This window comes from Mytilus edulis, chromosome 11 (assembly GCF_963676685.1).
Source record: "Mytilus edulis chromosome 11, xbMytEdul2.2, whole genome shotgun sequence".
Classification (NCBI taxonomy): domain Eukaryota; kingdom Metazoa; phylum Mollusca; class Bivalvia; order Mytilida; family Mytilidae; genus Mytilus; species Mytilus edulis.
This window is the reverse complement of record NC_092354.1, coordinates 77,053,029-77,079,380: the sequence shown is the minus strand read 5'-3', so window position 1 is coordinate 77,079,380 and position 26,352 is coordinate 77,053,029. Positions and strand designations below refer to the sequence as shown.

The 26,352-nt window shown below is 31.7% G+C and overlaps 1 protein-coding gene across 1 annotated transcript in view; it reads left to right on the top strand.

Moving 5' to 3' along the window:
* Positions 1 to 23,578, top strand: part of LOC139494606 (uncharacterized) — a 51,766-nt gene extending 28,188 nt beyond the window's left edge. The window contains exons 5-10 of the mRNA XM_071282765.1: positions 7,420 to 7,486; positions 9,939 to 10,015; positions 16,926 to 17,033; positions 19,774 to 19,845; positions 23,051 to 23,191; positions 23,502 to 23,578. Coding sequence (XP_071138866.1) covers positions 7,420 to 7,486; positions 9,939 to 10,015; positions 16,926 to 17,033; positions 19,774 to 19,845; positions 23,051 to 23,191; positions 23,502 to 23,578 — 542 coding nt within the window. The remainder of the gene's footprint in view (positions 1 to 7,419; positions 7,487 to 9,938; positions 10,016 to 16,925; positions 17,034 to 19,773; positions 19,846 to 23,050; positions 23,192 to 23,501) is intronic.
* Positions 23,579 to 26,352: the final 2,774 nt, after the last annotated feature.

The window sequence follows — 26,352 nt, the reverse complement described above, 5'->3', positions numbered from 1 at the left end:
CAAAATAGGTCCAATACCTAACGGTCATTCGGGCGTGACGCAATTTATTGAATGACGTCATTGTTTGGTATGTGACATATACATATATCACAGGGTGCGGTATTTATACATATATCACAGGGTGAAGTATCTTTACATATATCACTGGGTGAGGTTTCTATACATATATCACAGGGAAGTTATCTATACATATATCACAGGGTGAGGTTTCTATACATATATCACAGGGTGAGGTTTCTATACATATTTCACAGGGTGTGGTATCTATACATATATCACATGGTGTAGTATTTATACATATATCACAGGGTGAGGTTTCTATACATATATCACAGGGAAGTTATCTATAAATATATCACAGGGTGAGGTTTCTATACATATATCACAGGGTGTGGTATTTATACATATATCACATGGTGTGGTATCTATACATATATCACAGGGTGAGGTTTCTATACATATATCACAGGGTGAGGTATCTATACATATATCACATGGTGGAGTATTTATACATATATCACAGCGTGATTCATCTATACATTTATCATATGTTTAGTAGTAAATACAGTAGTTTTGCATATTTGATAATTAGCCTGCTGTTTAATCCATATCGTGCAACTTTGATGCGCACACCCTTTATCGCATACCCTTTATCACACCCCTACCCTTGATCACACCCCTACTTTTTTTTTACATAGTTAGTTTTTATTTATGTAAGCTTAAGAAAAATGTTCCTCAAAATAGGTCCAATACCTAACGGTCATTCGGGCGTGACGCAATTTATTGAATGACGTCATTGTTTGGTATGAGACGTCAAGAACGTCAAATTTTCATATTTTTTGGCACACTAAATGCAACAATAAAAAATACAAAACACACAAAAAAATACAATAATAAACAAAATATCTTTAAAACAACAGCATGCAAATTGTAAGGTAACCCAGGTGCTTTGGATAAGTAATTGAACAGTTCTTTTAAAGGAGACGTGACACAATTTTTTTTTTTTTTTTAATTAATTGATAAATATTGGTCAAAAAACATATTGTTATATTTTTTTCTTGTCAAAACCTCATTCAACGGCCTTTTAATGGTCAAAGAATCCAGCGCTTGTCGTAATCTTTGATTTTTAATGAGATACCGGTCACGTGATCGTGATGACGTCAGTGGATACAAGCTGAGAAAATGTCTCAGTGAGGACGAAGTATATTATATTCTTGTAAAATTAAACAATGGACGGTGTTGACAGCAGTTTTCAAGGCAATTCTCAAACTTAAGATATTCAACCGTATCAGTTTGAGCCGTTACTTGTTGAACATAATCAAGTAGAAGACATAAATTCGTCATCCGACATTGACGATCTTTCAAGCAATGCCGATATAATATATCAATAAGTAATTTCACAAAAAATAAAGAGATATTTCTTTAAAATGTTTACGTTTAACAGGTAATTGAATTACATTTAATAATACAAAAAGACAGGTAATAAATAATGTAGAACAGAAAGTCACAGGACAAAAAGTCACGGACAAAAATTCACAGGACAAAAAGTCATAATTTATTTTCGAAATTGTTTTTCATGTAACAAGAAAAAATAATTTAGAAAAATACAAAATTCTTGATCTATTATATATGAAGTTATTCAATATAGATATCAATAATGATCAAATAATATATTGTTATAAAAACAACATGTCAAAGGGGCTTCGTATCTATAAATGGCTTCTGTATGAATTATATCCTTTGAATGATTTAAATTTAATATTTTTTTCGTTAATCAAGCTTCATAAAAAAATTCCTAAACTCGCAAATGAATAAATGTAATAAAATATAATATTTCAAGATCACTCTCTTACAATTTAAAAACAATTCTCAACAATCGTCATATATTACCTATCACCTTGCCAAGAGTGTTGGGTGTATACTTTGAATTGCTAAAACTGCCCCAAATAAATGTGTAATAAGAACGTTTCATTTGTACGGCCCAAGGCAATTGTATATCATCTAACGCAATTGAGATGTTCCCCTTCATTCTTAAACAATGATCTATTTAGAGCTAATATTATAAATGATCCTTTTTGTCATTGTGGGTCAGATATTGATGATGTCTGCCATTACTTCTTTGTTTGTCAAAAATACACATTATGTAGAAAAACCTTATTCAATAATCTCAACTGGCTATCCGAAAACATTGTTTTAGATACAAAACTATTAATTTGCGGACACATGAAACTTTCGGATGAATAAAATATTCACGTTTTCAAACATGTTTAAAATTTCATAAAATGGTCAAACAGATTTTTTATGCCTTGATAGAGGTTATTGTTACTGGCACGGAATATCATTGTCATCATCAGTACACACGTCACTGTCACTGTCACACAATCATATGACTTTTTAAATTTCGTTTTCTCTTTTTTTACGTATGAAAGCTAGAATTATTCTATAAACTGTTTGCCTTATATGCATGCCCATTATATCATACTATTATTGTAATTTTAAATTGTATTATGGAGAAGACTTCATAATTATGATTTACTTGTGTCTAATCCATTTTGCTTTAATTCAGCAAATATAATATGTTTTAACTAACCCAGTCTATAATTCTACATTATCTACTACTCACAGGTCTGCATTATTTAAGTTAAAACTATATTATTCAGCTTCATGTCTTATGCAATATAGACTTGCATACATTCACTAGCCAAAATATTTGTTTCTCATTCAAGTCACCTTTTGCATATGATTTTTCACCACATTAACCTTGCAACAATGGTAGGTCGTTTTAAAAGCATTACTTGATGTCTCTTCACAATTTATTTTTTATTAAGAAATAAAATGATTTTTAATAAATAAATAAAATAATAAGGGTTAAGACTAATAACTTATTGCAATACACCTTTCATACCTGCCTAATATTTATAAGAAAACTCTGAAGGAAATTTTTGTACCCACTACAGGTTTATGTATTAGTTATAGGGACTGACAGGCGCTTTTTTTTATTAATTTTTTACTTTAGAAGCATTTCTTCTCAATTCTCTATTTATTTTGCTTATCTTATATTATCATACTCCATTCTTCACTAAGTAAATTCACAAACACATTATTTTGTATCCGCCCCTTTTTTTTCTCTATTCTGTAAACCCCCCGTAAGGTATATTGACTATTGTTTATTCAAACAGGTTAAACAGATATTCATTACGTAACTTATATCTGAAACAATTGCTCTAGTATATTTTCCAACCTCACCTGTGCACCCAGCAGGTGATCATGGATGTACACAGATTTGACGCATGTCACGCAATAGTGCGTATTGCCGACGTCGTATATATATCACCATCCGGGGGCATGAGACCTGTAGCTTTCAACTTCAAAGGTAACCCAGCACTTCAAAGAAAGTGTGCCGCATACCTGTAACTTCTGATCGATGTTGATGACTTTTAATTTATTATGTCCAATTTCAGTGTACACAACTGCACACGTGAACAGGTAGTGAGGTACACGCAGGAGGATCACAAAATCAAATTTTAAACATTGAGATACATTTGGCTATAAAATTATACACAAATATGACTAAACTATTAAAGAATGATATTATTAAAAAGGGACGCAAACAATATTTGCAAAGATTTTTTTCTCCCTCAGCCATTCTCCATTGTTCTCCGTTTCTCACAAGCTCTCCGCTATATGTGGGACTCAGCTGTTGTTGGTTGTGTCAATGGCATGCCAGGTACCGCATTTGGACGAAGTTTTGGCTTCATGGTAGGACATCCCTCGAGATTCTTCATAACTTCTGGGTCACGATCGTAACATGTGTCGCAGGAAGAATGGAACACCATATAAAATCGACTTGGGATGAGGGATAAATCACCATAAACCCATAAACTTGTCGTTGTAATGCGTGTGGGCCATTTCTGCATTTAATGAGTCGTCCAATATATAAATACTTTATTATATAATCTGCAAATATACAAATTGTAAACCAAGTTTACAATTATGTTCCAATAAATATGAACAATATATATACTGAAATATTTGCATGCAACGGAGCTTTATTCTGACCTTAACTTATATACCAAAATGCGGCTTTCAAGCCATACTGAATTCTATATATGAAATACTAAAATAACTTTACTTTAATTGAAACATTTTAAACATTGCTAAAAGAATAAATAAATTTACAAGTACCTGCAGCGTAGACATTAGTCTGCCGCCTCCCCGATTGTAATAATGACCAGTGACAAACTTTAAAAGTGAAATTGTATTAATTTATATATGGTTAGTATTGCCGCGCTTTGAGCTCATGCATAACTCATGCTATTTAAATATAAATATATATCATTTAAATAATAATAAGAATCGCTTTAACTTTCTATTGTACTAATTTAAATATTGAGTACGTAAAGCAAAGCATAGCGTATAAAGCTATAGTCTATTTCAAAATATGCAGCGCAAAACTATTGTCGTCAATCGTCAAGAAACATAATGATATGAAATATGAATATGATATGAATGGAAAACATATAACACGGAAAACACAATTAATATGAAATGCATAATAATGAACCAAAATGGATAAATATATCCGGTGACACATGCATTTGTAAAGTGGGCGGAACAAAGTCTATGACTAGTGCTTGGTAGGAAGTCCTATCTCTTCCTGGGACTAGTCGGCGGGTTACTCAGAAAATAGATCTTTTTTTCTCAAATTGTCCTTATGCCTATTGTTGCATCCGCTGGCAGAACACAGAACCATTTTTAATCACTGTCATGGTTTTTGTTGGAAGATATTCGAATATGAAATTGCGCTTATTATGCCTATACACCCGTTAGTCAAATATGATTGATGTAACCACTGACGTCACAGCCTCGTTCTGAGTGACTTCCGGGATTGAAATATGCATAATTATTAGGTCGACAGATCGATACATTTAAATTTATTTTTTATCCATTTAAACGATAATTATATTGTTATCGATGTTTTTGGGGGGTAATTATGTATAAATAAATATTTATAAAAAAAAAAAATTAAAAAAAAATCATGTCACCTTTGATGCTTTTGACACCAGACAAAAATATAACTAAAGGTAACCCAGTGCTATGGATCAGAATACAGTTTATATAATATAATACTCTCCTGTCGAAATATATGATAAAGCGTATAAAACATGGTAAAATCCGTATCACATGCCGTATCACCCTCGACCAATATCATCCCTTGGGCCTAAAGGCTCTTCGGGTGATTTTGGTGTTTCGGGATGATACGACATCTGATATAGATTTTGCCATGTATTATTCTCTATATATCACAGGGTGATTTATATATACATACATTACAAGGTGAGGTATCTATACATATATCACAGGGTGATGTATCTATACATATATCACAGGGTTAAATATCTATACATATATCACACGATGCAGAATCTATACCTACACCACTGGGTTAGTTATTTATACATATATCACATGAAGGGTGAAGTATCTATATAGATATTTATACTCCACTCGTTCTATTTGAGCAGTCAAAAAGTGTTGACTGCATATTTCTATGTCATATAGAGTCACTGAGCCGATATTACTTTTCCTCGTGAATATTTAAATAGATGTTGCCGAAATTATATTTAATTATTCATACGACCTCTTCGGTCTTTTCTTGTATCCAATGTATGCAACGATGCGTTGAACGATGCGTGGAACGACGTGAACGACGTGAATCGTACAATATTGGGAAAAACATATTTCACCAATTAATATTTCGTGTTGGCAACCTATAAATCATTATGTTTTATGCTTATTTCAAACAGGTAAAGTCCATTGCATCGTGTTGTATATTTTCCCGCCTGCATGATATGAGGCCTTATCAAAGGGGGATTTTCCACATAATTTAAAAAAAAATAAACAACATTAAACAACACATGAAAATGTTGTTTTTTTTAGATTGCAGTATAAAGACAATAATAGTGCATTGACTTGACATATCAACGATATAAGGATTCGGTCCGAAACGTGGAAAAATCTCGACAGAGCCTCGAATTTCCACGTTTTAAGCCTCGTCCTTATATCGTTGATAGGTCAAGTCAACGCACTATTATTGTCTATATATTTATATACACAAGTCTTAATTGAAAACAACGGTCAAACCTATGATTGCGTTGGATAAAAAACGTTATTTTTTTTCGAGTGCATGGTAAACAAATTTTGTTGTAGAGAGGTCTAAAAACAGCACAAACAACAATTTCTAAAAAAAGACCAAAAGAGTAAAAAAGTATATTTTTTAAACAAACACTAACAGGTCGAAAACCTGATGATCTTAAATCCTGCTGACTGCCAGAAACAATTGCCAAATAAACTGACAACAAACATGTGAGAAAACGGATCTTTTTATATTAATTTGATATCAAACAGAAAACAATAAACTTACGGCAAAGATGATCAACTACAAACATTAGGTGCTTAAAAATTTTCCCATCATATCCGGATTTCGACTATTAATGTCTCTTCAGTATTATGAAGAATCCAAAACGTATTTGGAAGGCCATATCATTTACCTCAATTTGGGATTGACTCGTCCAATCTAAAAATTCGAAATATGATGAATGGATTATATTTACCGGAAGGAAAATATGATGCAAGCCTTACCGAAATTCATATATTAATAAATGTTAATTTGTACAATAAGACCTGATATATATAAAAGGGTGAAGTATCTGTACTTATATCACAAGGTGGGGTTTCCATACTTGTATCCCAAGGTAAAGTATCTATACATATTTGGCGTTGTTTGGTTATTATATCTAAAATACTGTGGATTCATTCATTTTCATGGCTACCAATTTTTGCGGTATGGGGAAAACTTGCATATTTGTGAATACTAGTATTTAATTTAGTGGATTCGGAAAAGTGTGTATACAGGTATATTCCTTTGGGAAATTTGTAAATCGTTGAACATTTAAATTCGTGATTCTCTTGTACCTTCGAAATCCACGAAAATTGGTATCCAACGAATATTTATGAATCCACAGTATAATACAGGGTGGAGGTATCTATACATATCTCACGGTGAAATAGCTATTCATAAATCTTAATTCTGATGCTTATTTTTTCTTTTAAAGACTTTTGTGATACGGACTTTTAGTTCGTTCCATAATACATCTGATATTTTTAGCATTGAAAATAAGTCGTCAAATTTTACGACAAACACTAAGTTTATAACATCATTGTAAAAGTCCACTGGTATAGGAATAAATGGAGTTAAAGTCAATTATACAGCAGGAAAGAATTTAGCGTATCAATCTTGCTGATCTGCAAACGTGGTTCAAATGTAACAATGTAACTAGACATAACAATTTCACAGGTGATGGAATATTAATAAAAAATGTAAGTTTATACCTTTCATTAATTTTCTTTTTATCATAGATTATAAATGCATCTATAAAACTGATCTCCAAAAAGTAACACAATGTCGATCAATAAAGGATGAAAGGTAAGTCATGATATGAATGCAGTTCTTTGTTAGTTTATATTCTTCATACGAATGTTACTAAAATACAAATATGACTCAAACCTTTAATCGCCCTTCTATAAATATCCTTTTTTAAGATCAACTGTCCTTTGTGGTGATAATGCAATGATTTTTTTAATGTTAAGTTATCAGTTGAAAAACAACTATTGAATTAATAAACTGAAAACTGTGCAAAACATTCGAGTCTGATATTTTGTTTTGTGAAGATGTTCCGGAATTGATCATACATGTGGTTGTTGCCTATAAATACGATGCAATACATTATAAAGTAATGTACTAACAGCCAAGTTGAAGAGTGGAAATAAACTGGCCCCTTCTTGCGTTGTTAATATCTTCCATTTCGTTCGTTATGTCCTTGTCTGTTGTGACGTTTTGGATTTTAATGAGCATAATCTATGTATTACTGGTAAATTATTAAGTGATGGATTTCGTTACCATAAGTTACTTAAAACCTTTAAAAAAAGTTCAACGGAAGATACCACGACCTTGTACATAACCGTTCCGTAACATTTTTATAAACAATACATGATGGTCTTGAAATATGGATTCTATGTACTAACGTAGTTTATCGTTTTTATTACGTGTTATAGTCTTGTATGTTTTTTATCATTTTTACTTTTGTTTATGTTTTGTCCATTTTTTGTTATATCCGTGGGCGTAGCTTGGTACTTATGCATTCTGCCATGGTCTTCATGTGTTGTAGTCATTTTTTTTAAATTTTTATATATAATATTTTGCTTATGTACTTTGTTTGTATTTCATTTTGATTACCTTGGTTAACATATTTGTTTCATTGAATAGTGAGTAATAAGGTATTCACACAATGTTGACTAATGTATCCCTATTTTGATTTTATGTCTTTGTTTTGTTCACACATTATTGTCAATATAATGTCATTTTATGAGACTGTCATACAAGCTAGCTATAAAACCAAGTTTAGTGCTTCATATTTTACATGTAAAAAATGCTTGCAACAAGTCCAGAATGTGACAGTCGTTATCCATTCGTTTATTGTGTATGAGTTTCTTTTTTTGTCATTTGATAAGGGACATTTTATGTGATTTTTTCTCCGAGTTCGGTATCTTTGTTATTTTACTTTTTACTAAAGTCTTCCATAGATACCAAGATTTAGTTTGCGAGTTTTTTTACGGAATAGCAATTCCTATATTTTATGAATGTGTGGTTTACCGAGTCTTGAAATTTATATACGATCAGGGTAAACTTGTCGATCCTTTAAATAATAACATTAACGGTACCAATTTTTCTGCACCATATGCGCATTTCGACAAAACATGTCTCTTCAGTTTAAATAAACTTTTTTTCTTTTAATAAAAATGTTGTTTTTGATATCAGAAATCAAACTTAGAGTTTTTGTTATGTATTTTCTATGATTGTTAACAACGTCTTTACACTAAATTTATTAGATGCTGGGTGTGTACTGATAGACATTTTAGTCTTTGTATATTCATGAACTAGCTTTTGATAAACTGCGACCATCCACAGATCTGTACTTTGTTTCCTTTTGGTTGTTAGAGATTAGGGATTAATAAATAACCTGCCGCGTCCATTCTTTTTTATATCTGGTTTTTTTTCTGCTTTGTTTGCATCTGATGAGTTCAGCCACTAATTCATATAGTTTGATATTATGTTGTGCTGTTACACCATTGTCCAAGGTTATTGTGAGAGTTGAACGCTCGCTAACATTTTTAACCCCGCCACATTCTAGCCTTTTTAAGTCAGCAGCCTACAGTTCAATAGTTGTAGTTTATTCATGTCTTTTATATTAACTGTTTTGTTAGAGCCGTTAGTTTTCTCATTTAAATTGTTTCCTGTATTTTATGTCGGGGACATTATGGTGTGTGTCAGTTTCATGATTTGATGCCGTATGGGTTTCTATTATTGTTCATATCCACATTATTTGATTTCGAATGTAATATTATTGGTAATGGTACCCCATCCCCTTATTTTCATATTGCTGCTTTTCATGATTTTTCCAATAATGTTCTTTGTATTCTTTTGACATATTATGTTTGTTCGTCTTAACAGATAAGATCACTTATCGAATGGAATTTAGAAATCTCAGGACTTCTACATTTTAATTTGGTATTGACTAGGGAAAGCCAATTTGATATGGGGATGGGAAATTTTGTGAATCAGATAAATAGTCATGAAGTTTCAATACGGCTTAGTTTCCCAAATAAACTACTCATGATTCATTTGAGCCATCTTTAATTTAGTTACATTTTGAAAGCTTTAGGAAAATTAATCAATATTCTCTTAGAAAGTTTTCTAAAGGGGCATTTGAACGTTTTAATGTGTCGAAAAACTATTCTAAAGACAATTGAATTGGAATGTTTTCCTATATATATTGAAATTATTGCATTTTTAAGGTTTGAATTTCCATATTTTGTAGTGAAAACAATGATATAAAATTCGGTATCACTGGAAATATTCATGAAGAAGACGATATTTATGTTTCATCTATGCATGGTAAAGTATATGATTATGTCGATTGATACTTCAGTTGTTTATTTTTTTTGTTAAAATGCCTTTACTGTATATTTTTATGTGATAATCAATAGTCAATGCTATTTAACGTTATACTTGTAAGTTGTTTCACTCTCTAACTATTTTTGAGAGAATATTGATTAATTTGATAAATATGCGTTCTGACGTTACTACATATTATTTTTTGTACTTTATGTAACTGGTTAAAATTAGCTAAAAATATAATGTACACTTTAAAATAATTCGTTACAAACCTAATGTTTACAATTTGTTTTGTTTGGTCTGATGCAGTATAGATAGTTTTCAACGGTACAAGGCTTATAACTTGATATGCAGGCGAGCGTTTTGCCTATCAAGTAAATATAATTCTAAAAGACGAACTTCTGAAATGAGTTTGAAAAATATTTTTAAAAATATGACAAAGATAGCACTTAATTAAAATAAAATGAAATCCGAGTGTTAACACTTTGATGAAGAATTAAATTGAAAACCGATTGTTCAGAGAACAATTGAAGGTCTTTCCACGTCAATTTTATGAAATTATTGATGAGAAGCTACTTTCAGTTTACTCAAAGTTACTTTTGCGTCCAGGCATAGATTTCTTCATACTGATTTAAATAAATGTTTCTCTCTATTTTTGCCTGAAATAAGGCAGATGATTGTCTTCCTCTGGTTAAAAAAAAGTCGCTCTCAGTCTTAAATGATAGCTTTATTTACACTACTTCCCAAAATGTATGGTTTCTATATACTTTTGCCTGTAATATGGGAAATATTAGGTACTTCTGGTTCAGTGAAATTGCCTTCCGGTCTCAAAGATAAGTTTATGTATGCAAAAAATAATTAGTTTTGTAGGTAACTTGTCATGAAATGAGTTCAAAAAAACTACTTCCGGTTTTTTCACGGTCACTTCCGGTTGATATTATAAGTCACATGTCAACCAACAGTTTGCAAAGGACCCTACAGCTTTTTCACGTGCCAAGTTGGAGTAATTATCAATTAAGGATGTTCGCTTGCCATATTTTTTTTATTTTTTGTCAAATTTTTTAAATGTTCTGGTTTTATCCATTTGAATGCCTTAAAATAATACCCATTGACCACCAATTTTCTTTTCATAAATCTTGTAAATGTATAATTACAAGCCTTTTATAAAGTCTTATAAAATCTTTGTAATTTATAATAGTTTTTGAGAATTTAACTTGTCACTAATAAAACTATGAAAAATCAAGAGAGAACATTTTCCTGCCAAAATTGCAATGTCTAATATCTCGAAAGCAAGCACATAGATCTATATATATATCTATTTATTTATTTTTTTGGTTTCTTTAATAAACTCCTATCAATATATACTAGTGTTATGAAAATTAACATTAAATTGAATCATTTCAGGTTCAATTACTCTTATGAAATGTCTTAGAATTGTTTCACTTCAAATGTTTATATTTTGATCAATGTTATAACAAAGTTCACATAATTATGCTGATGGATATGTGGAAGTCAAAGACGCTTTTCAATTTGATCTTTCGGGAGTTTTGGTCATTGATATATCTAAATATTTTATTTGATGTTGGTTCCCGTCAGCCTTTGTAATCAAAACTTAAATATTGTAATTGTATGTCAATTTTAAATATCGACAATAGGTAATTTTTCCGTTTAGCCGTTTTAGTTCTTTTAAAATAGAAAAAATGACATCAATCGTAGCATTTCAAACAACCAAAAAAATCAATTAGAAATACATAGAAAACCTGTTTTACTGTCAATTTAAAATTCGTTTCTTATATTGCTTTATTATCTTTGTACCGCACAAAATTCATACTTACAACTTCTCACTGAGATAAAGGCAACATTAGTATATCGCTGTTCGAAAGGCTTAAATCGATTGAGAAAATCAAATCCGGTTTACTAATAGTTAGATCAAATATTTTACCCGTGGAAAAGTATGTACAATTGAATTTTATTGCAACATTGAAACACATATAGCACAAGCTAATAAGTGTTCAATAGACTATTTTCATATTACCGACTTTTGACTCTGGTTTATATTGGTTTAATTTGAGGGTAAATTTTACTCTTTTCTGATGAGTTTGTTGTGTAAAGATAAAATATGAAGCAGTATATGTTCCCGGAGAATTGTACCGATTAAATGTTTGATGTCACTTCTTTGTGTTGCTCGTTATTGACCGAGTACCAGGATGTCGTAGGTAACCTGTTGAAAAATGATATATACCGGTGTTAAAAGTCAGTAATATTAAAATAGTCTATTGTGCACAAAACAAGTATACTTTATGGAAATCTTCTTGTACGTAAAATAAAATAGACTTTCTATATTTTTTTGGTCAGCATTTCTGTTATGTCAATACGTCTCTATAGTATCTAAATGTATTATTATGATATAAAAATAAGTCGCAAATAGCAGAGTAAGGTCAATATATAGAATAATAAGGTGGCTTCTTATCATATCATGTAATCTGTGTAGTATACTAATCTATCGACGTTGAAAATTTATACGATATGATAATGTTCCCCCGTGTTAAATGTATAACGAGATAATTGTACAGTATACACATTAATCGTCATAACTTAAATTATTTTAGTTATTTGACAAAATAGTATGAACACGTTGTTCGGTATTATCTTGATAGTATAAAATACCACTAAAATGTGACATAATTTTGCATTTTACATATGAAAAAAATACTAACAAGCAGTATTTCTATTATTTCTAATGGATTGCAAATTCTATAACATGTATAAAGAAACGTTAGTTTATATCAAAAGATGTGTATTTCTTTTTTTTTTGTCTTTATAGTATCGTCGATGAAACCGGGAAAAATCGTGTCAATCTTCATACTAGTTGTACTCTCTACATGTTTTATTTTGGGTAAGTTATAAACAGCACATATGTAAAGCACAGTGCTAAAATGTCTCACGAGAATTGATCGAAAACCTGGGATTAACAGTGTAATACTAGGCAGTACTGAGCACAATAACGAACTGACCTGAATATTGAAGATGTAGCGGTATTTTGCAATTGCCAATTTCTACAGAATCCTCTTCAAGGTGCAGACCATTACTTGAGCGTGCTAAGTTCTGTCTAGTTTTACACAGCAAACAGAATATAGATCGAAACTGGAAACAGTGATAATAATCGGCAGACAAAAGACTTTAGCCATTAACTATATTATAGTTTATAAAGTTGACAAGTGGTCATTGTTAAAAAGGCACATTGACCTAAATGAGCGTCACACGTGTCTTTTGAAATAATAGCATATTATGAGTATATATGTTTGGTATGTTGAATCTTTACAATATGATAATAAGAAGATGTAGTATGCTTGTCAATTTCACTTTTTTTCACAACAGACAAAATGACACATAAATTATAACTAAAATCACCGTGTGGCCTTCAACATTTAGCAAAGCCCATATCGAATATTAAGCTATAAAATTAAAAAAATAACAACAAACTGAACGAGAAAAACTAACGGTTTAAATGATATACGAAATAATGTACGTAAGACAAATAAGTTGAGCAGAAACAAACGACAACTACTGAATAAGAGACTCCGGACAGGCACATACATACAGAATGCAGCGAGTTTAAACATGAAAGCAGGATCCCAACCCTTCCCTTACTAGGGACAATGATGTAACAGTACAACATAAGAACGAACTATAAAATAAGTTATTAACATATCCATCTGTTCACTTGACTTTGAAACCGTTCTGTATCCCAGATACTATTAGCAGTAGGTCAACTAGATTTGGTGACTAAAATTATTCCTTTATAGCGTACGTCTTTAAAGAAGGTTTTGTATGAACGCAGCCTTATTTTTGGCGGTCAGTTTTGCAGATACATTTAGCCGAAGTGTCAGTTTTTATTTTGTGTGCAAAGAATGATTGTTGCATGGTTTGCATGTCTATCATGCTGATTTACACCTACCCCTCCCCCCATCAAAGATCGTTTTATTCTTCGAATACTATTAACACCAATAGTACTGAAGAAACAACCAATTTACATTTAACCTTGACCAATGAAAGAGGGACGAAAGATACCAGAGGGACAGTCAAACTCATAAATCTAAAATAAACTGACAACGCCTGGCTACAAATTATAAAGAAACACAGACGAACAATAGAACACATGACACAACATAGAAAACTGAAGAATAAGCAACACGAACCCCATCAAAAACTAGGGTGATCTCAGGTGCTCCGGAAGGGTAAGTAGATCCTGCTCCACATGTGGCACCCGTCGTGTTGCTTATACTATAAAAAAAAATCCGGTAAATAGTCTAATTCGGTAGGTCACATTCATGAAAGGGAAGGGGATTGTAGTTACGACGTAAGGAACATATCCGATATCATTTGTGAAACGGTTATTCCACAACGGTCAACGAGCTCGTGATGGGTTCCGTAAAATTTACGAAGGGACGATTTCAACTTCACTATTTGGAACTCTTGGTTCAATGGGTTCCTTTTGCGCAGCAACTCTCTATGAAAAAAATCATGATAGGAAATGCAAACACGGGAATATCGTATCAATTCAGAGATATATACCCCGTATACAGGTGCTGCTAGAATGTTGCTACTTAGATATGGAAAGTTAACAATTGGAAAGCTAAAATTATCTCTTTTGTCGTAAAGTTTTGTTTTCAACCGACCCTCATTGTCAATTTCTAGAAGTCAAGATAAGAGGCCGACTTAACTGTTTCTGTTGTATCCTTTATCCCCAGTTCGATGGGATAGATGCGTTCAACATAGTCACCAAATAAAGATTATGTATTGATTAAAGTATCTGAAAACTAACATAACAACTTAAACATAATAATAATTTTTTACCACGAAAATGAGGTTACTGTCAAATATATTAGATAGATTTATGTTCAGGTAAAAAAAAAGTTGAATCCTGATTTCATTGGTATTTATGTTTTATAATTCGGTAAATCATGCTAAATATTCACCTGAAGTTGCTGCTTGTTTATACCAGCATTATCGAATAGTTCTGGCAAATTGTTATATTGCCAAATGATCCTACATATAATGTGCAAATTTAAGCAACACGAAAATGTGTAGTTACCGTGAAAACATTTAATAATTTATTTTTTTCGATTTCGAAATGATATTGAAAATTAAGATTACATAAAAAATGTTTCATTTTTGTCACAATTGATAAAACTAAGTAGGCTTTTTTGCCTTTTTTGAATGGAAGCGATTTCAATTTTATTAAAATTAGGCTTTACTCAATTTGTTTTGTAGAATTTTTCGTTTCGAATTTAACAAATGACAAATGTCCCCGAAAGAAGTGCTTCCACTTTTTAACAAACATTTTGAAAAATGGAAATTAACCGGAAAGATGTATTTATAGATTATCGAAATATTTTTAAAATATAAGAACTGTTTACATAAAGGCTATTTTAATTATTATTGAGTTGAAAATGAAAATATGGCATGTAATGTTAATATTTTTTCAACTCTTAATTTGTTAAAAAAAATATATATATAAAGAAATATGTCTAAGAGTAATTTGCTGTTTTACATACTTTGAGACAAAAATGAAAACAAATGAAAAAGCCGTGAAATGTGCATTGTTTAATTTGAGAAATAAGATTATTTACTTGATTTCTATTCATTGATATTATGTTTAATAATAAAATTCATCTACAATAAAAAAAAATGTTTCATTCTACTTTCGAAATTTCTAGCCACAAAGGTATATATAATTGCTTCAAAGTTGTTATTTTCCCTATTAATGTTAATAGTAGATTTTCTTTTGTATTTTTCGGTCATTAAATATAATCTCTCTTCTATTCTATTTAGGTACAGTAGTAACGGTCCTGTTTGTTTTAAAAATTGGAAGAAACAGTTTCAGAGGTAGGTGAAAATAACTCTGCCATCAAATTTTAAATGTTCCGATTATTTCTGCAGGTCAAACTGGCATTTTTGGTTGAACCTTTAACACTTGCAAGGCCACATGTCCTTTTTTTCAAATTAGTGCTCTTGAATTATAACTTCTCGAATGTAGTGTGTTACCAGCTTTTTTTTTCAAAATCATAATAAGTGGTAATGAATACCTTTACTGAACAGGAATTGGGAATAATAAAGATAAAGGATAGTTATGTTCATTTTAGCAAAGACAAGTTAGCTTCAAAATAAGCATAAATATTGTGATTTTGATAAATATGTAAATATTCTGAAAAAGCGTAAATCGTTATCATTCATGATAAAAGAACATGATAAACATGTTTTCTGATTTTATATCATTTGTTAATTTTAGCTGTGTCCATCAACGTGGAATCTGCGGTCTCACGTTTTCTAATGTCCTCCTCTTTCGTTAACCTTTGACAACATTTTCTCCTCAGCAATTTCTCGGCAAAATTAAACCAAATCTGTCTTGGGGTATCTAGTTTACAAAATTCAAACGGTTAACAGTCTGTAATTTTCCCAGCTAAATCATCACATGTTCTTATACTATGCTATATCACTGATTGGATATTTTAAATGTAGATTCATTGATAATTATGGGAGTCAACTTTCGTGGGTTGATGAAAACCATTGATTTGACCAATCTCTGTAAACAAAGGCTATGGATAATTTGTAATTCGTTGGAGATTAAAACACGTGGTTCACCTGTACCTACAAAACCCACGAAAATTTCGTAATCCAAAAAATAAAAATGTATCAATAGTATGTCAGGGCATTAAATATGTCTTTCAGACACTCTCATTTTAAATAAACCCCCCCCCCCTTTTTTATGAACCATATTTATGCTAACGACAGGGGTTTCATCTTTTGTGAAATTATGTTTGTCTTGTGAGGTTACAAAACTTTAAGTTTTTCCAAATTGTAGCATTGTATGTATGAAATGATAGCATGAAGTCTTCTTATGTTTCAGATTATATACATGAATTCTGTAATTGTCATAGAACTACATTGGTTGATCCCACTAACAACTCTCTGGTGAAAGCACAATCTGAAAATCAGCTTTTGAATCAGGGACAAGGTTTGTTTGAGTGTATATAAAATTTTCAAATATTCTCCTGGGTTTTATAGTTTGATGAATATTTGTTGTTCAGTTAATTTCATATGAGTAATAACCCTGCTTAGAACTTTTCTGTGTCGATTTTTTTCACAAATAATGGAGTTGGTCAGAAAAATAATGCCATCAGTATATTTTGAATCAGTTCTACATTTTGGGGACTTCGGATTTTTTAGATTTTTTGGTTTGGTTGTTATCTCTTTGATGTTTATTCTCAATTTTCATGTTTTATGTGATAGATCCGTCAGAATTATAACTAGGGTAAACTGTCTAAAAACTAGTTTCAGAGAAAACTGTGAAGATCAGTTCTAGGATAGAACCACGTAATCCTGCACTTTTCTTCGGTAAAAAGTTCGTAATGATTGAAATTAGCTGTAAGCTACATTGTTTCTTTAATTCACATTTTAGAACAATTTGATAAGATATTAAAAAAAGCAATTAATCCTATTTAGGATGTTAACACTATAATCGCGATAGCAGACCCCATTCATTAGTTTTCTATATCCATGGTAAAGGTAGACATTTTTTTTTTTTAATTCAAAAGTCGGAAAGCACATTTACACATAAAACGTCAGTTAGCTGTCAAGTTTTGTAAAGGTTTAACCATAAATCAAATTCTTAGTATGTGTTGTTTGGTAACAGTACCCATTTAGGAAATTCCAATGTGGAATAATTTCATTTAATTTTAAATTCAGATATATTCACGATGTTCTTTTCATTTACCATCCAAACCTTTCTGACTGTTTCTATTTATATATCCTCCAGAACTAGAAATTAAATAAAACAACAGACACGGATTCCTCTGTCTCATCTCATGTAAATTAAACCTTCTTATGCCATTATCCAATCCATTTTCTCCTCAACTCAAAATTATATCTTATGGAGCCATATGAGTCTTTATAAAACTTTTCAGATTATTGTTTAGGTTTGTCTAGGTGTCTTTTATAACATATATACACTTGTATCTCATTACTCATGTGTGCCTAAATTACCCAAACTAACACGCTGCATGATAATACTTTGTATTGAGGATGTTTGCTACTCTGTTAAAAAAAAATAATTTAAGGACTGTTATGAATCGACCATTTTCTACATGCCTGTACAAATTCAGGAACATGACTGTTGTTATCCATTCGTTTGATGCCTTTGGGCTTAAAATTTTGCTATTTGATTAGTGACTTTTGAATTTTCCTCGGAGTTCAGTATTTCTTATGATTTTACTTTTTGATTGTAAATAGATAAAAGAACTAAAAAAAAGTAACAACAACAAATTGTAAATATGCTTGTTTTCGAGATATAAGCCATTGAAATTTGACGGGAAATTAATCTCTCTACAAGTTCTAAACATTTAACTTTGGCACCCGTTTTCTTTCTATAAAATGAGAAACATTAACAAGGATTGTATAGCCGACCGTGCAAGGGCTGTATAGCCAGTCAAAATCGTTAAAAACTTCCATTTGTTGGATTGTATAGGATTTTCAAATATGGCTTTTTAAACTAAATATAATAAAATTATAAAAAGAAAAGTAGGGGTTATATGAGAAAAACAATAACGGCACTGCATGGATGAAAGCAGAGGATTTCGAATATATGACAAAAAGTAAAATCACAAAAATACTGAACTTAAAGGACAATCAATTCGGAAAGTCCATAATAACATGAAAAAATCAAATAACAAAACGCATCAAAAACGAATGTACAAGAACTCTAATATTCCTGACTTGGTACAGACATTTTCAAATGTAGAAAATGGTGGAATAAACCTGGTTTAGTAGAGCTAACCCTCTCACTTTGATGACAGTCTCCTCAAATTCCGTTATATTTACATTGATGCGTTTACTAAACAGACACAATAAATGAAAAAAGTCAAACTATGGGTACATCAGTCATCATCGTATAACAATTTTAAAAGGAACAATTGAACAGAACACAAAAACACCTATCTACAAACACATTCATTGATTTGTGTGTCTGACGTCAGAAAATTTTATACGTCACATAGATTTGTCGTTCAATGTGCAAACACACAATTTTAAAATTTACATAGGCAATGTTAGCATACAGGGTTAAAAAATCAAAAGTATGTTAGAATAAATTTCAGAAATAGACCGAGATTTAAAATAGTCCAAAAGTTATATATACAATTTATAAGAATCCACAAATAGTTAATTCCACTACGCGGTTGAATGATTTTGGCGTTTGTGGTTTCACCGTATTTTGTAATTCATAATATATCATAATGACATAAAATAGAACAATATCATACTGACGGGATACAACCATTCAAAAACAAGAGAAGCGAACTTCCATTAACAAAACATTGTCAACATTTCATGAACGAACTCAAACACGAATTTTATAAATAATTCCAAGTTTTGAATTTCATCTTATTTTCAACATCTCATCAAGCAAATTAGATGGTACATAACACTACATACAGATAACTCTGTAAAATTCAGCTGAATGTTTTATTGTTTGGGAAACACTAGGCTTCTCAATTATCAAAATGAATGTTACCAAACTGATATATATCCAAAGAAATAGTTCCGATAAAGTGTGTGGTTCCAGCTTTTTTAAATCTTCATATTTTTGTCAAAAGGTCAAAGTAGATATGTTGTCAAAATATTTTGAAAATTAAACGAGCCAAATTGATTTTAGTACAGGTTTCTGGTATCACCTTAACTGAGATATTTTTTTTTTTCAGAATTATCAGAAAAAACAGCACTTCATAAACGACCGCCACCGCCATCTAGACCTCCATGTCAACAATCTAAAGGTAAATTTCCGACATTTCACATGTTATTTTTGTGTCCGATTAGGGATAAAATGATTACACTTCTCTGAAATTTCTTTCTGATACAGTTTAATTTTCATTTAACTGTTGAAGGTTTCATTGAAGAATGCATAGATGTATAAAACATTTATTTTTTAACGTTCATTACAAGCATTTACTGATAGACAATCCCCTTTAATAATCGTTCGATTGTATAGGCGTATAAAAGTTATTTTCAATACGCATACAAATACTTTCAAACACACAAAGTGAGATATTAAAATGTTTATATATTCATATACAAAGTCGATGGCATATATATGACTATTTTATTTGCAACTTTTTATAAACATTGATAAGAAGATATATATTGATTGAATGGTTTTCGCTTAACGTTCAGTTGGCTTCAGTAAGGACAGTGGTCAGGTGACGTTAGTTGATCATCTCTTCCAATGGTAAATACACGTTTCCGAAAAAGACTATGTCAAAGCTTATTACCAAATAGTGTTCTTGTCTCTTAAACATGTTATATATTTATATGTGTAATCCGGAAACGATTGCTTTATGGGCGATTCGTTTTGAAAAGCTATTATCAAATGTTTTGCCTCAATTGTCTTTTAATTGGATATCTTTCCATATAAAATAACAATAATACAGAACTCAGAGGAAAATGGAGTACTGAAATTCCCTTAACACATGACAAATCAGAAGTTCAAATACATCAAACGAAAAATAAACAACGATCAAATTCCTGACTCTACTAGCCATAAAACCGGATTTATTACATATTATCCCCGGCTTAGTATATATCTAGGATTGTGATTGGTTAAGGCACGTCGTTACAAAACCCATAGCCCCTTGGTGTTGCTTACTGATATCCCCGGACGTTGCTTACCATTATCCCGGGGGAACTTAGTTCCATGATTGTTCCTTGTGAAATATTGAATTCTGTAGATTATCCATGATGTGTGTAATTACATATTTAATTCATTAACGATTTTGTCCTATTATGCCGATCATTTACACTCATTTCATAAAATGCATCACTTGACTGCCACATTTTAAAGGAATGGGACTACTTACTAAGCTATGCAAATGACCCACGTTGACGTAACACCATCTATGACGTAACTCTCACAACATTGAGCGCCAAATTTGACTCAATCGGGTTTCTCTGTCTCCGTATTAAAAACGGTAGTACCCTACACCCCGTACAAAATATGTAAAATTTCCAAATGTCAATTAAAATTTTATAGATAATGAAAAAAAACGTTGTTTTCACGTTACACTTTGTACTCAAATTTCCATAAAACTCGCCCGATTCGGACTAAGACCGGGGATAAATTCGTTATCTACGTTCATATCCGTAGATATAGATATTTTAACACCCTTCAGTAGCCTGTATACCCTTCGGCTACGCCTCATGGTGTACTGGGGTACTTCAGGGTGTTAAAATATCCATTTCTACGGATACGAACGTAGATAACTTATAATAGTGTGCATGAGGAATTAATTGCCTGCACTAAGTCAGGAGTAAGACAGATGATTTTCATTCGCTTGATGTGTTTGAGTTTTTAATTTAAGCATTTGATAAGAGAATTTCCTCTTGAAATTTTTCTTGAAGTATTGGTGTCATTTTACTTTTTTGCAAGAAAATATATCACCACACATTGAAAGATAGTTATATCCGTATGTGTATTCTACAACTCGATAATCTGTAAAATCAAAACAGAATCCTTTTTGTCGGTCTGAAAGTATATATCAGGTAGTGGATATAATTTACTATTCAGACGACGCATGCTTTTTCGGAATATTTAAGACAATGCCTATTAGTTACCTGATTAACTAAACAACAAAATTATTGAACGAACTCAAAACACTTAGGGAACAGTCATTATTTATCAGCTGAGGGGGTCGGTGCATTTTAGGGGGGGGGGGGGGGGTCATTGCCAAAAATGTCATACCACGGGGGGGGGGGGGTTACCATCAAAAAATATTTCAACTAGGGGGGTCACACAATAAAGATTTTTATGTCCGACTAGTATATAAATTGTTGACAAAATTGAAATGAGTGTGCGATCTGTGAAATAATGTCTGTTTATTAAATCTTTGATAGTGTAAACTGCATGTAAAGCACCAGCAGGATATGCCTAATTTCTCAAGGGCAGTGCATCTGATCACTCCTTATCACAGTTGTGTAAATTTACAATCAATAGATTAACAACTGTATGAAACATTTCTCTCTAGTTTTGACCACAGGAAATATTGAGTTATAAACTTCAAGATTTCTGGACATGCATAATTAACTTTCTATAGTCATGATAGTGTTTAAATCGTTTTGATGTGATTCTTGAGATGAAATGGGTGTGTATATTTAATTATTTTGATGAAAGCAAGGATGCATTTAGTTATATGACTGTCACGTGGTTACAAAAATAGGTATACTTATTTTATGAAATTATTACAAAGATATTGAATAACAATAAAAGATGATCTCGATACTAGGTATTTCCCTTCTGTATTCTTTAATTTTTAAGGTAATATTTCTCTATTCTTAAGTATTTTTTGCTCTTTTCTCCTTTTCTTTATATTTGAACACCAGTGTCCTCTGTTCTTTTTTAATCCTTTTTTTTGGTCCATTTTTCTGTAAATTTTACCCATTCTCCGATATTCTTTCCTATCCAAATTTCGGACCTTACTAAAAAAAATACTTGATGGGCACCATGGCATTCACACACACTAAAAAAAAAACACTATATGATTTGGATAAAGAACAAATATATTCAGCTTGGGCCCCTAAACAAAAATGTGTACTTGTTTAGAGAAAATTGATAACACACTCAACTCTTAAAACATACATCTGTACATACAAAACAAAGAAAGGCTAGAGCTGTTTGTTATACTCAGAGTTTCTCAAAGCCTGTTACTTTGTAGCTGGTAATCATTACCTTAACACAACTGGGGATTAATTTTTTTTTGGGGGGGTCAAACTTTTGAAATTATGTTCTTAGGGGGGTCATAATGTGGTTTTATAAAACAATGGGGGGGGGGGTTCCCAACATAAAATTTTATATCAAAAATTTGAACCGACCCCCTCAGCTGATAAATAATGACCATTCCCTTATTACTCAAATAAGTGTATGCTGATGATCTCATCTTATTTGCAACATCTCATCCAGCAATTAAAGTGACACATATTTTTTTTCAGACAAAAACGAAACATATGCAAAACCCATCGTTGAAAATAAACGTCAAACAACGGAATCGAGAACTACAGAATCTTCAGAAAAAAAGGCACTTCCTAAACGACCGCCACCGCCATCAAGACCTTCATGTCAACAATCAGAAGGTAAATTTTGACCTGTTCTTGATTATAATTTTTTTCTCGTTTGTTAATTCGCATTACTTTTATACCCGTCTAGGTATTTATAAATCCAACATGCTTGTATTTAGTTCGTTCATTTGAACTTTTGGTTGGATACTGTGTCATGTCTTATCGTTTGTGGTTTTATTCTAATTCTTATTTTCTATATGCACTCAAAAGAAAATAATTCATTTATACGAATGTTTTACAACTTTGATTTTATAGAAGAAAAAAAGACATGATTAGGTAAAAACACCATTACTTAAACATTTCTATATGTGTATTTGTGTAACAGATAAACAGTTAAAACTAGAGGCTCTCAAGAGCCTGTATCGCTCACCTGACTTTTCTTGGGTTTTTGAAATTATATAAAAAAAAAAGAAGATAAAATTTGGCTACAAAGTAACAACACTTGTCCAGCACCTCAAAAGGAAAGGAACAAACATGTTTAGTTTCATTCAATTCAGTGGTTCTCTAAAAGAAGAAATTTGTATGTATTTTCCATAGGGTCCTATGTTAAACTAAGTTTCCTACGGCCATCTTGGATGATGGATCGGCTACAAAGTAACAACACTTGGTCAGCACCTCATAAGGAACATTCATGATATGTTTGGTTTCATTCCATTCAGTGGTTCTCTAAAAGAAGTCATTAGTCTGCATTTCCCGTAGGGTCCTATGTTAAACTAGTCCCCTGCTGGCGGCCATCTTGGATGATGGATAGACTACAAAGTAACAACACTTGGTCAGCACCTCCTAAGGAACATTCATGCTGTTTGGTTTCATTCAATTCAGTGGTTCTCTAAAAGAAGAAATTTGTATGTATTTTCCATAGGGTCCTATGTTAAACTAAGTTTCCTGTTGGTGGCCATCTTGGATGATGGATCGGCTACAAAGCAAAAACACTTGGTCAGCACCACATAAGGAACATTCATGATATGTTTAATTTCATTTCATTCTGTGATCTCTAAAAGAAGTCATTTGTATGCATTTCCCACAGGGTCCTATGTTAAACTAAGCCTCCAGCTGGAGGCCATCTTGGATGATGGATCGGCTACAAAATAATAACACTTGGTCAGCACCTCATAAGGAACATTCATGCTATGTTTAATTTCATTCCATTCATTGGTTCTCTAGAAGAAGTTCAAAAAAGTTAACGACGACGACGACGGACAACGGACGCCGAGTGATGAGAAAAGCTCACTTTGCCCTTCGGGCCAGGTGAGCTTAAAACAAGATCAAATAACACCATTACAAACTTTTTCAAGTTACATGGTTTTATTCTAAATTTACATGTGATGTCAGTTTTTGTGGCTTCGATACATTCGTGTGACGCACAGTTCATAATTCTGTTGTGCTGTACTTGAGTACTATCGTAAATTTATTTCAGATGTTCGTAGTTTAATCTAAGGTTTACATGTTGCAATGTACTTTTTATATTATTTGTTAATGTATTACTTTGTCCTGAGTGTTATTGCATGTTTTTGTACTGTATTCCTGTCGTTTAATTGCGTATATTGGTGTCATTTATATGGTAATCGTAACACTGCCATACCAGCGGCAGGTTTGGCTAACCATTAACCAGGTTCATTCTGATATTTATGTGTTAATCACTATGAAACAATAAATATTCTTAGTTCTATTTTAAAAAAAAGATTATTGTATACCTCAGAATCTACAGCCGCACAGTATAAACTGTATTTTTGTTTCTGTGCATGATAAGATGATGTTATCAGTTAATTGAAATTCTAATATGACGTGCTTCTTTCGCTTTGTAAACAACACCGTGATAAAATTCTCGATATATCTATACTTAGCGCAGACTCCAAGATGTACACAAAGGGCTGTTTAAATTTGCCTCCCACGTAAATCCACATGTATCGTACCCTATGTGTAAACAGTTGTGGATTTCGCTGTGTTAACAATTACAATTGAATAAACCCCTACAGAACATTTATTCTAATTCTGACGCATAACAAAAAGAATTTACACATTAGAGAACGGAAAAATGGACAAAAACAAATAAATCAAATTCCGCGAAATTCCAGTAATGATTTTGGCGCATTAACGTCATTTAAACACATGACGTCATACGAATGAAAACGTCAAATCTGAAGGTTTTTCTATTGCGTTTACCTTCTAAACTCTGATACAATTGCATTAAAATAAAGTATTGAGGTAGGTGTTGCTTGTTTTCTGTTCTATTGCATTATTCGCACATTTACTGATTTCAGCAAATCAACATGGCGGCTCCTTGGTTACAACATGTCAACAGTTAATTTGACGGTAGCTTACGATAAAAAATGTAAATTTAAAATTGTAAATGTTGGTTTACTGAGAAGTAAAAAAGAGTAATCACATTTTTTTTCTAGCGGTTAGTTAAGAAATCAATTATGCAGGTTTATTAGATTTGTTTTACATTTATCGAACAGTGGGTACAATAGAACAGCCACACACACGGTATACCCATCGTCGCTTCAGTTTTTAAATGATCGTATTTGTCCTATTAGAATCGAAATAATTCATGGAAGCCATAGATTTGTTGTAAATTTACACATGGCCTGGGCCGTGATATTCGTTAATTTTATTCCTTGCTAACGCTCAGGATAAAATTCGAATATCACGGCCCAGGCCATGTGTAAATTTCCAACAAATCTATGGCTTCCATGAATTATTTCTTAATTTAAACATCGGTTAGAATATTTCGTTCGAGCACTAATGCTTAAAGAAAGTAGTAAGTTGAAAAATAAGGAAGACCTCATTAAATATTTTAGTGTCAACTGCAGAATTGTAGTCCTTTCTAGTACATACAGGTGAAGCATCGAGTATCTATTAAAAATTACATGCTACTTTAAAGTGAATATCTAGGTTTTTTTTAAAAACATGATATAGTTGAAGATGATTGTTTAAAACGGTATGAAAATAACATGAATAACAAAAAAGTATTTATGATACAAACAAGATCAAACAAAATCGAAATTCGATCACGATATCGTCATGGTACCAAATCAACCACCGTATCCTCACGACTATCCCGTTAAACGTTTCAATGGGTATTTGAATTCAACAGTACGTTCGATAGGTTACTTAAGAATACGACACCTCATAGTTTATAAAGAGCTTCAAGTTATGCGATAAATTGTGAAAGT